A 13,068-nucleotide genomic window follows, 5' to 3' on the forward strand; every position below is an offset into this window, starting at 1 on the left:
GTTTGCGATCTTGAGAAGTGAAGAGGAAAGATGATCTGCTGTTAAATTCTGCTCCAGTGTTTCCTTAAAGATAATATAGCTATGCCATCCATCTGTTCCTTTCTCCTGCATTTGCTGACTATTTATAGACTCTTCTAAAACTGGTAGGACTGATGGAGTGGCTGTACTTTGAGGTTCCATGCCATAATGAGCGTTTTTTTTTTGTTAAAGTGCATTAGGAAGAAAATATTGTCCAGTTATTTATGACAAACACTATTTTATTTGGTGGTGGTTTAGAGCAGCACTCTAAAATCCACCTGTAAGAATCCTTTTAAAGAGGTGAATTGAAGGGAGAAGGTAATTTTGTTTCACAGATATGCAGGTAATTTTACTAAATAAAAAATATTAATACAGAGTACAAGTAATTGTTGTTATTCATTTAGTATACAAAACCAACATTAAATCCAGTGCTTATGCAACTTCTGTAGACAATTTGTAGAGAGAAATTAAGTCCTTACTGGAAAAATCCCTCAGCAGCACCTTTCTTTTAATAAACCTTTGATTATTTTTTCATTTACAAAGCAACCTGTAATACTTATAAAGAAACTTGTAGCCTTTATAACATACATTTTCAGATCTTTGTAGTCTATCTGCTCAGAGTAGCCATTGCTAAATCCTTTAATTTAACATAATTGCTCTTGGGATTAATCTGGTTTTGCAGTTTCCATCCTATGTTATGGGATGTCTCTGAAGTTAAAGTATCCTTGTCAAATTTCTGCATGTCTTTTTTTCTTTATCATTTCAGGTAGGACTTTGAAGTATAACTCCTTACATTAGCATGTCATATCATTTTGGTTTTCCATGCCATCCTTGTTGTTGCAAGGGGTTTTGAATCCCAGGGGCTGCTGGTTGTGAGAGTAATAGCCAACTGCTTGACACAGAGGTTGCAAGAGACAAAAAAAAAAGGGATGTCACCAACAATGTGGACCAAACTGTGGGCAAAATTGCAGAATACTTGTTCTGTGGATCTGTTGATGATAATAAATTAAAAGCGACTAGAACCCTGCTTGATGGAGCTTCAGTCCAGAGTGTCCTTGAAGGCCTTGAGAGCTGAACCAACAGAAACTTCACTGAGTTTCTGCACATGGAACAGGGTAACCCTATGCATCAATATATGTTGTATTGATGATCAATACCTGGGGAATAGCAGCCCTTCTGGGATGCACCTGTGGGTGATAATGAACAGTTTTGCAGAAACGTGGCTGACAGACTGAAGGAAGTTGTTACACCATTCTGCTGTTGAGCCAAGCGTGGAACACTTTATCCAGATTTGGGTCCTTCGGTTCCACAGAAGTGCTGAGAAACTGGAAAGGTGTAGCTGAAAGTTACTGAGAGCCCAGGCCCTGGCAGACATGACCTGTCAGAAGAGACTGAGAGAGATTGATTAGCTTTACTAGTCTGAGAATAAGAAGTAAAGGTTAGATATGCTGAAGGACAGTTGCAGTGATGACAGAACCAGTTTTTTTGTAGTAGCACTGGGTAGTATAAAGAAGGTTGGGAACCACAAATTATTTCTTGCTGGTTTCAAGTAGGACATTAGAAGTCTTTGTTTAGCACAGCACTGGAGCAGACTACCCAGAGACATAAAATCTCTGTCCTGGGAGGTTTTCAAGACTTTGATGGAGAGACTCATAGCTGACTTACTCTAGTGTTGTCAAGAGTCCTCTTTTAACATGGAGGTTGGGCTAGTGACTTCTAAAGGGTGGGTTGTCATAAAGAAGTTCAGTCTGTTTGTTTAACCACCTAAAGTTAAATTATTTCAGTGTTACCTGGGATTACCCATCTAGTAATTTTTGACTGGTAAACAAAGGCACAAGTGGTTACAGAATTTAAGGCACATTGCATAAAAAGTTAGCATTTTAAGTTATTTGAAGAAGTTATCTCTTATGTGAAAAATTAAAATGCAAAATAGATGCTTTTCTAAAACACAGTAAAATTACAGAAGGAATTTTTGAACTGCCATTTCTAGGATGCATTATGTGAGAAGTTTCCTGTGCTAGTGATGCCTTCTGTCTTCAGAAGTATGGCTGAATTAATTCAGAGGCAAAACAGAGGTCTGTAATGGGTTGAAGTTACAGAATGTATTGTGAAAATTATTTTTAAATGATATAGACTCAACCTAGCCTGACAGTGTCTTGCTGGGCTGGATTAACTGGATTTAATTAACATTTTTACTTATCTGAAATAGCAGTTCCACAAAATGTAGTCAAGATGCTAGAATTGTGCATAGGAGAACTGGAAAATGCCTAAGTAGAATAGTTTTAATCCTGGTTGCTAAAGTCCAAATGCAGTGAAAATGATTTGGTAGAGAAGGAAAGAAAAAATATCCGTATGTGTTCTGGACAATTAGTGGTTAACTCAACATGTAGACTGTCTGCAAAATCTCATAAGTAATGTGCTGTACTGTTGTAAAAGAGTAACCTAAAAGTAAGGGAACAAAGGAAGAAGCTGGTAGTTGAAGTACTATTTTTTATTTTTATTTTTTCCCTGATCTGAGAACTGCTAAGGCCAAGTGCTGGTTGTATATCATAGAGGCATATATATGTCTCCACATGCAATTACCAACAGTCCTTTTGTTTTCTACTAAACTTCTCACAGAGTCAGAGCAAAATTTGTGTTGTGTGTCTGTGTGGGGTTTTCCCTTGTTTGTTTTTGTCCTTGGTGTGAGCACACCTCTACTTTATGCTCTTTGTGCATGGTTTCTTGAGCTGTATGGGCACACTGCAGGAGTAAAGTCTTAGTGCCATCAACCACTCCTGATACCACTTTGTATCTGTAGTGGTAGTTCTGTTCTTACCAGGTGCAATGATTTCTTCTTTTGAGTTATAGTTTGGAAGGCAGTTATATTCCTTTCCTTGTTGTTTAAGCCAATCTAGTTGTTTGAAAGACTTGAGTAAGCTCTCTGCTTCTGCCGAGGATAATCATTCTCTTCAATCTAACTACTGCTTCCTGTCTGATATGTGAAGGGTTTAATCTCTTGTAGAGACCAGATTCTTACCTTGTGAAAATCACCCTTGCTCTGTTGAAGCAAACAAAACTTATGCATGTGCTCCAGCCTAACCAGGAACTTCAGTGCTGCTTCAGCCATGATTCGATTATGGCATTGTGTATACGTGGAGGGGAGGATGTGCATTTTTTGTTTCATAACTTGCTTTTTTTGAGATATACTCTCTTGGTTGACGCTGGTCTTCATGTGAACTACATTCTTAAATGCAGTAGTGAACATTTTAAATTTTTTTCTTGAACAAGTTCTAATTCAGTCTAATTTCCTTTCTTTTCCTAAGGTGTTCAGAAGTATAAAAAATCAAACATAGATTAACAGTCAAAAAAATTGAAACAGACATATTTACCACCTATTTATTACTGTGTATTGAGTGTGGGAAGCGGCACTTCAATGCTTCTCTTTGTCTGGCTCATCCTCAGTGTGCTGGAATTTATTCATTTCACTCTTGCTAATGCTTCCAATTTAAAAGCACACAGGTTCAGTTCTGCTCAGTGCAGAATGCACTGACCTCAGTCCAGGAGAACATTTTACTTGTCTGGTCATCTGTAAACATGTAGGCAGACTGCTCGTGTCCTTTAATTTAAATGTGCACCTCAGTCAGGGAAGGAGTACTCAGCACCACTCCCGGCTCAGCCCTCATCACTGGCATGGGTGAGTGGTGTGCAGGCAGGTTTTTAAAATAAGAATTGACATGCTCCTCTGGGAAGTTTAACTCACAAGACTAATAACCCTTCTGTGGTTTATATTTCTGCATCTTGACTTGTTCAATGCATGTTTAATTTGGGAGGCTTGCTTCAAGGTTATGGCACGGGTGCTTTGGTGCTATAATTTCTGTTGTGGAATGCAGTTCTTGTTGGAATAAGGTACATCATGTACATTTACTCTTTTGTCAGAGAGCAGAAAGACAAACACGAACCATGGACTCCGTCCAGTATGCAGAATTTTGTGAAAGTCGGCAGTTGAGTTTTTGTAAGTATTATAATGGCTGCACTGTATTAAGATGTTTGGTTATTATTTCATGTAATAGAGAGCACACCAAAACCTTGTGTTTTCTGAAAGCACTTTTGTTTCATCTGCAATAATAAAACTTTAAATTCTTTGTCTGCATAACTCCTGGGAACAGTTAATTTAGCACAGTTTCAGGTTGTCAAGCAGAGAAATTTATTTGAATATTTACCAAGCTTTCTGTATGCTCAAATCCTGTACTGGTGGGGATGACTGTGAAGGTGGAACTGGCAAGGAGGCCATCACTTGCCTGAAGTCTGTCCTGGTGGTGTTGAAGTTGGCATATTGGTAGAGTTGCATGGTTGCAAGTTTTTAGGACTGTATCTAAAATTAGAGAATAGCAGCAAGTTTTGCTTTTATTTCCCGATCCACAGAGGCACAAAGAACTTATTAAAGTCTTTTCTATTTTAAGCTGTAAGCTCCTGCTGTGGAATTTATTCAACATTAGCCAAATTCATCAGTATACACCATTCCAACACTAATAACATGATGACAGAATTAGGGCTTTACTAGCACTGAAAACCAATTTACTAGAAGTACTTGTGGGCCATGACTATAATGAGCTGTAAATTAATGGGCTTGATCATGTAGCAAAACATCATTACAGAATCAGTTAAATGATGACTAAGGTTTTAGGTCAAATGTCAGAGACAGGGAGGTGAAGAAACCAGTAAAAATCATGACAAAACAGCACATGATCTTACAACACGGACTTGAATACAATGGTGTCTTTAAAGGAGAGACCTTATCTGGTTCTTCCTTTTAAATTCAAAGAAAGAATGACTCATTTATGGCAAATAATTGACACATTCGAGATACTGTTCTGTATCAGCAAATGTCAGCAAACGTAGGAAAACATGTTTTGTAAGCATTTCTTTTCCAAATTCAATATGGGTCTTTTTGTTTAGTTATAATTTGGCATCACACATCTGTGAGCCATTAGATAAATGATACTTCAGATTAGGGTGACTTCAAGAAATGAGAGGGTTGTCATAAAGTCATTTTTAAAACCCAAAAATTGCCATCTGGAGACAGAACAAATAGAAATCTTAAATTTGTGAAATAAAATTGAATGTTGCTGACCAGGGGATTGTGATCTATAAAAATGTCTCAGTGCTATTTTCAGAGTGTTTTAAAATGACTGTGTCTATAACGTTCTTTTTCTCTGACATTTAATGTCATTAAAAAATAGAGAAGTTACAGTGGTTAGAAAATAGTAGCAAGAGAGACTCAGGCACAAATTCAATTGCGTAATATGAACTCAATTAGATAGAACACAACTAAAGGCCATACAGAACATTTGTTCAAAACTAAGACAAAGGATATTTCTTTACTTATTTTATAAAAAAAGATTGCATTTTGATGTTTATAGAAAAAAAAACCTTTTTACTGTGGTTTATACCCATAAAAACTTTGTCACAAGAGAATAAACCTGGAAGGGACTTCATGAAACCTGTTCTAAAAATATGTATTAATAATCACAGCTCCAGATATTTCTGTGCATTTCTGAAAACAGAAAATACATTTCTAAATGAAAAGGCCCATCAAAGGATCAAGTACTACAGAATTAGAAATATAAATTCTAGGGAACATTTTGTAGTCCTGCTGTCACCTTCACACTTCTCACACTTCTGCTTTGTTGTTTGGGGATTTTTGTTCTTTAGTGACTCAATGTATCCTTCTCATTCCCTCCTAAACAAAAATAACCATTTTTACACCTGTTTTTTGTTTAAGACCTGACTTCTCTGTGGCTTTTTAGTCCTCATTGAAGACGCTCTTTGAAAGAGCTGTTTCAAATCATTCTTCCACCTTGTACTTACTTCATTTTGGTTGTCCTGTGTCCACAAACAGCCCTCTGTGTTACTAGCTTTTTCTGTCCATGGCTTTCTGTAATCAGTTTTTCCACCTCTGACTTAAGCAAGATCACCCTGTTTTCCTGCCTTTTCTCTCTCAGCAAATATCTCATTTCTTTGTCCCGTATTTTTCTCTGCCCTTTCTCCAAAGCAATCCCATCCATTAACAGTGTGAAGTTCTCATATGAATGTTGATCATTTGCAGATCTACATCTGTCCTTATTTCTTTTTATCCAAAGCCCATATTAAAAACACTCAGATACAAATCATTTTGGCTAACTTGTCAGCACCTAACCTCTGCATAGTTAACACCAGAACTTCCTTGTTCTTCTGTCCTTCTTCATTTGGCTCCAGACACAGAATTATATCAATTTTATCTTGATTCATATTTGTGTTGATTTCTTTTAGTGCTTTCTCATTCATCAGAGATGTGACAGAACCATATTCTTTCTTTTACAATAATACATTCCAAATCAGGTTTGTCCTGTCTACACTCCTCTGAGGTTGACCCTTCCTCATTCTGAAATCTCTTGTATGATCAATTATCTCTTGGGTTTTTTCTCTTTACTCCATGTGCTTATGGGTCTCAAAAATGTTGTGTATGAAATAGCAGTATTTCCCCACTGGTTCTATTTTGATAATCCCTTCCTTGGCCTATCAAATCACACTCATACTACTTGTTTCCCATTTACAGTATTTCTGCAACCCAAAAAAATGGATTATATTGGCCTACCTATTGTTAATTTTTCATTTTCCCCTCTTGATTTTATCTGACAGCAAAGAAAGCATCCAAGTTTCGTGACTGGTTGGACTGTAGCAGTATGGAAATAAAGCCAAATGCAGTTGCAATGGAGATTTTGGCATATTTAGCATATGAGACTGTGGCCCAGGTAAGGGACTATGCTGATTGAACTCTGGTTGAAATGAATTAATTACTCTTGGATGTACTTCAGTCTCAGTGACTAGGCTGTAAGCCCCTTCAGAGGAGGATTCACTGCTTCAACTAACAAGCTAACTGTATTCACAGAATATACCCATGGAATATATTCCATATATTCATGGAATCATAGAATGGTTTGAGTTGGAAGAGACCTTAAAGCTCTTATAGTTCCAATCCCCCTGCCATGTGCAGGGGCACCTTCCACTAGACCAGCCCAAAAATCCCATCTGTCTCTCAATTTACTGTATGACAGATGTGTACTGTGCTGTATTCATCCATCTGATACACAGAAATGTTTAATAATGGTTACAGAGGAGAGCAGAGTCCAGCATGAACTTTATCCAAGTCCAAACTGAAACCACATACTTTGCTATGTGACCCTTGGCAATGCACTGAGGCTCATTCAACCCCATTGCACAATTGGATTATAAAGAAGGATTTCCTGGAAAACAAAATGTTACCTTAGTGCCAAGCCGAGACCTCTTGGGAAGATAGATTACTCCATATATTTACAGAAGTGGAAAAGAAAGGTTCCTTAGGCTGAAATATCTCCGAATAATTTTGCTTTCAACTGAGAAGCACTAAGAATATTCTGACTCAACCCACAACCTCTCAGTCCCTCGTTCTTACAATGGCATTTGCAGTACCATGTCAGTAAACTCACCTGTTTTGCCCCTCCAGCTGGTGGACTTGGCCCTTTTGGTTAAGCAGGACATGACTCCCAAAGCTGGTGACCCATTCAGTCATGCCATATCTGCCACCTTCATACAGTACCACAACTCTACTGAGGTAAAAATTGCTTTATCACATATTGATGCATTTTATGTTTTGCATGTGTTTTCTTCCAAAGTAGATGTTATTGAATCTGGTATTGATACAAACTTCTGTTATGGAGTTGATTAACACAGAAGTTATGGATTTAGGTGGAAAGACACTGATTTATATTTCTGAATGTCAAATTCTTAGCAGCATCTTTATAATTAAATGCAAATCCTATTTTCTTGGGTGGAAATTCCTTAGCTCTATTTAAGGCTCTCTCTATTGCAGATTTGGAGAATAAATTGGAGATTAAATCAAAATTGGCAAGTGCACCAAGTGCTGTACTGCATTGCTGTGATACAGATATTATAACTTCTAGAATGAGTAAACTAAGTTCGGAATTGCATATCTTCTAACAGGAAATTTAAGAAGACAATAATTGGGAGTTTTATGATTTGATTATATAATGGCTCTCTCACATCTTGCTGTTGTAGCCACATCTGTTAGGGCAATCTGCAGGTGTGAAGACCAGTCTTGACTCTCCTGAAAACACACCACCTCCTACACCCACCCCTCCAGCATCAGCAGGACAGCAACACCTTGGAAAAACCCCATCAGGAGCCTTGGGGAACGGTGGAATCGGTCAGGACTCTACCAAATCCAAACAAAGGAAAAGAAAAAAGGTATTTGGTACACAAATCTGGGAGGGGAAAAAAAGGAAAGGAAAAGAAAACAAAACATCAGGAAATCATCACAGAATCACAGAACAGTTTGGGTTAGAAGGAACCTTAAGGACCATCTAGTTCCACCCCCTGCCATGGGCAGGGACATGTTCCACTAGCCCAGGTTGCTCCAAGCCCTGTCCAACCAGGTCTTCAATGCTTCCAGGGTTGGGGCAGTCACAGCTTCTCTGGTCAACCTGTGCAAGTGCCTCACCACTCTCACAGCAAATGATGTGTCTTATTTTAAATATTGGTCATAGAATCATAGAATTTAAGGGTTGGAATGGACCTTACAGATCATCTAGTCCCAACCCCCCCTGCCATGGGCAGGGACACATCCTGATCTTAAATTGTATCACATATTATTGATATCGTTATTGTGGTTTAGTGTTTTTTCTATCAGAACTAGACTAAATCTTTCCAATAATGCCTGAAAACTGAATTTTACTGAGTTAACAATTGCTGCTTCTAACGTAACCTGTTCCAATATAGCCACAGCAGTAGTCACCACCCTAAGTCATCATCCTCTTCTCTGACAATGGCAGCAAGCCTAGGTTTTAAGGGTCAAAGCATAAGCCAAGCAGGCAAAGGTGCTTGTGCTTTTCCTGCTCCCAGCAGCCTTGGGTGACTGCTGCCTTTGCCTTTAACAGCTTTGCCTAACTTGCTTTATTTGTATATCAGTTGGTTGCATTCAAACTAAATATTTGTTTACTTCACATAAAATGTGGATGTCTCATATTCAGACTGCAAAATGCCACAGTTGTTGTCTGCTGTTGTAGAGTGTTGATGTTCTGTCTGAGAGGGATATATGTACCTTAAAACCATGAGGAAAATAGATTTGATTAAGTAAACTGGGTAGGAAGTTCTGTGTTAGTCACTTGCAACTGTTCTGAAAAATGCGATGGCAGTTGCTGCAAAGCAGTGGAGTGACTTGTGATTTTCTCGTGTGTTTATTATTTAAAAAAAAGCACATTTTTCACAGTAAACCCAGGGATTTTTATAGTGGCGAATAGAAGAATTTGTATTTTCTCATTCAGGTGTCATCTCTGCTGTTGATACTCCTAATATGTTCGACTTTCTTCTGTCATTATTATATTCTGATTAGAAAGTCTTTAGTGAATCCTAAAAACCTCTCTTAAGACTTTTGATCTTTCTTCTTCATTTTTTATGTTACATTTGATGATGTTTTTTTCCTGTGGCTGATTTTCATTATAATTCCTAGGAACAAGAATTTAGCTGGATATGTAGTTTTTGATACATTATATGTCGCTGGTGTTGTGAGTTTATTTTAAATTCTTAGTGTTTAACTTAATACCTTTTAAACTTATTAGGTTCTAAATAGTGCACAGTTTTAATGAAATGTTCTCATGACTTATCCAATTTGGTTAGGTATCTACTGGTTATAACTGAGGCATTGAGACAAACAAGTTAGCTTAGTGAAAAATGTTATTTTTAGGCCATGAAGGGCCAGTCCAGCAAAAAAATATTTGAGTTTCATATTCCCTTTATGAACGTCAATCAGCAAGGGAAGAATCTGCCATTATATTATGAATAATTCCATGTGTACACACAGGCTCCAGTGGACTCAGAGCTCTTGAAAATAAAACATTTTGCAAAAATTATACTAAGTTTGAGAGCATTAGTATATTATGTAAATGCATGAAGGGATTGTGTATGTGAGTACATTAAACTTCAGTGTATAATTTAAGTTTTTGTCATCCCCAGTGCATTCACTAATATAATTTTCATGGATTTATTGCCAAGCAGCCATCATTTGATAAGTCATCTGAATTCTGGCAAGCAACCATGTCTAGGTGGAGCCTAAACCAACATTTCAGTTTGACTAGCAAGGAGAAAAAAGGAACTTTTTCTTGTAAAATCCTCTGGAAAGTTTTGCACAATCAGTGCCCCAGTAGTAGGGAATTTTTATTTTTACCTATTTAGAGTCTATAACCCAAAAAGTCATTTGAAATTTGAAAACATTCCAATTTGAGGTAATTAATTTTTTTTTTGCATCCATCTAAGACCATTATGTCACATGTTTCAGCTTCAAATTTCAATCTGATATTACTCAATGGTGATTTTGGTGTCAAATTGCTTTCCACTTTGGGTACTTGTTCAATATTTTCCCCACCCCTTGACATCATAATAAGAGCCTGAAATGTTTTTAAAATAGTTCCTGTGGTTATTGCAGTGTGACTTATATGACCCTTTCATTTTAGTTTGAACATTTTCTGCTCTTTTCAATTGCAACATACAGCAGCACTAGGTGAAAGATTTAAGAGGACAAATATGGTGTTCTTTGGGTCTCTTAAGCAAAGTTCATGTAAAAGTCCTCTTTAATTTGTTAATAGCTCTTTTTCTCTAATGCAGTGTGTGGCAGCAATGATGTGTATCCTCAGGAAAAAAAAAATTGGTCCATTTTATAAAGGTTTATTTTCATACTTTATGCACTGTAGGTCTGTTGTGTGTTTTTGATTTAGTAACAATTTATGTGTTTTTCTGTTGCAGAGCACTGCAGCCTGTGGTATAGAGGCTCAAAGCGATGCCATCCAGCCCAGCCACATCAGAGAGGCCATTCGACGCTACGGCCACAAGATTGGCCCCCTTTCCCCATTCACAGTACGTAATAACAGAGTTATAAAAAGTTATATTTATAATCTTAAAGAACTTTGATTTTCAAGTGGTCAAATGAAGAAGCTTTGGAATTGTTGAGAGCAATTTGTGGTGACTGTAATTTTCTTTATAAAAGTGGCATAATTCTCTTGGGAAATAAAACTTAGTAATTTCTGTCTCCTTTTGGAAAGACAAAAAAAGTGGGTTTTTTCCTTTTAAATATTATTTTCTTTCAATTACAAATTATGCTTTTTTGTTAGTGCTTGAATTTTCTGTTTTTCCAAAGTTTAGGTTTACAGTTATTTTAAATTATATGTATTCCAATATGGTGAAGAGCACTTTATATTCTAAAATTAGCTGTGTGTCAGATACTGCTCCTATTGGAAGTTGAACTCTCAAGTGACATATTCATGGTTGGAGAAAGAAGAGAATGGTTTCTTTAGACAACTTTGAACCTCCACTGAAATGTAATAGAACTGAGCTTGTGGTAAAATACTGATGGGTTCTGAGGTTTTGCCATCATTTTTCCTATGCAAATTGCAAAGCCATTGTTCAGAACAGCCAAACGAAATCTTTATTTAATTTTCTCAGCTGATGAAAATGTGAAAGCAGTCCATCTCCCATGTCATAAATTGGGGTCATTTTCTTCTCATCTGCTCTTCTATGTGGCATGCATATATCCTGCTTACCTCAGAATATCTACATTTAGGAAAGAATAAATGCCAGAAAACAAAACCCACCAAACTACATCTGAACTCCTAAAAGTCAGTAAGAAAATGTCCATTTTTTTAGAGATTTTAGGAATGGAGAAATATTCTGAATTTGGAGGAAATTCATCTACATAAAAATGATGCAGAAGTATATGAAGAGCATAAATATCAAGGAAATAGTGGGACTTGACCTCAGAAGTGAGGAACAAGACAAATTCAGAATAAATGAGTATGTGAAGTTATAGTTTTCCTAGTGTCAAAATTGATCAGTGCTTTTATAGATGGGAGTAAATGTTGGTTTATTAATGATAGTCGATGCATATTTGCAATTATTTGTCTTTACGTAATTTCACCTTTGTCTTTTGCCACTTACAAAAGCTAGGTTAATGTCATGTACAGTGTAGGATAGAATTTCTAGTCCAAAATAGAAAAATATCTTTAGCAAAAGTTTGCTAGGAGATGTAGCTAAGAATATGGCACTAACTTCTGAAAGCTGAGAATGTATTTAACTTTATTATAAAGAAGTAAAGAGCTCTCATAACCAAATGCGGAAAGGTGAGTCTTCCTTCCCTGACCCTCACTAAAAGTGGTTTGGTCAATTATTAACCAAAGTTTGAAATTTCTCAGCAATCACAAAATATAATAAAATACTCTGGTTTGGTTTGGGGTTTTTTTGTCCTCCAGTCTTGTGAACTTCCCAAATAGCTTAACTAACTGAACAATTTAATTTGTTAACATTACCTACCATGAATGTGGTTGATGAGATGAGCAGATCTTGTTCCCTCTAAACAAGCCAAGAATGAGAGGGAATCTTGGGTCAGCTTCTCGGTGCATGCAGATGTTGTGGAGCTGTAATATGATTCCACTTTTAATGAGAAAGCTCAGGAAAAGCATTTTCAAGGCATTGTAGAGTATGCATAGAAGTCTGCCAATCTGCCCACTTCTCTCAGTGCCCTCGCTGGCAGTTTCAGCGATGAACTTTGCTGTCACAGTTGTCCATGAAATAACAATAACTGAATAGCTCTCTGCAATTCACATTAAAAAAGACTTCCACAACAAATGCACTTCAGTGATGGAGAGGTCTGATGGCATGTGCCTAATCAAACATTAGGAGATAGACTAACACTCCTACGGCAGATTGCATAGCCATTTCCTCAGGTCTCACCGACAGGAACTATATGACACAGTCTATGTAGGTAGTGCAAACTCTTGGTACAATGTTAGAAATCTGAGCTATTCTCTGTGTCTGAGGGGAAAACTCTAACAGAAGGATCTATACTCTCCCCTGACCTCTTTGAAGCCACTAGAAGGGATATTTTTATGGATCAACATAATAACCAACAGACTTGCAGTTATCAAAGGTCCTCTGTATTCAGAAATTTAGTATCTGAAACAAACCCATCCCAGTAGGGAGTGGGTC

General features: G+C 37.1%; 1 protein-coding gene across 1 annotated transcript in view; it reads left to right on the forward strand.

Annotated features, from left to right (window-relative positions):
- SUPT3H (suppressor of Ty 3 homolog (S. cerevisiae)) overlaps positions 1-10,944 on the forward strand; it is a gene marked incomplete at its 3' end in the record, with an annotated part of 37,641 nt that extends 26,697 nt beyond the window's left edge. Inside the window, exons 5-9 of the mRNA XM_009081862.1 lie at positions 3,937-4,012; positions 6,679-6,791; positions 7,523-7,630; positions 8,095-8,283; positions 10,834-10,944. Coding sequence (XP_009080110.1) covers positions 3,937-4,012; positions 6,679-6,791; positions 7,523-7,630; positions 8,095-8,283; positions 10,834-10,944 — 597 coding nt within the window. The remainder of the gene's footprint in view (positions 1-3,936; positions 4,013-6,678; positions 6,792-7,522; positions 7,631-8,094; positions 8,284-10,833) is intronic.
- Positions 10,945-13,068: the final 2,124 nt, after the last annotated feature.

Source organism: Acanthisitta chloris, unplaced genomic scaffold, assembly GCF_000695815.1.
Source record: "Acanthisitta chloris isolate BGI_N310 unplaced genomic scaffold, ASM69581v1 scaffold2399, whole genome shotgun sequence".
Taxonomy (NCBI): domain Eukaryota; kingdom Metazoa; phylum Chordata; class Aves; order Passeriformes; family Acanthisittidae; genus Acanthisitta; species Acanthisitta chloris.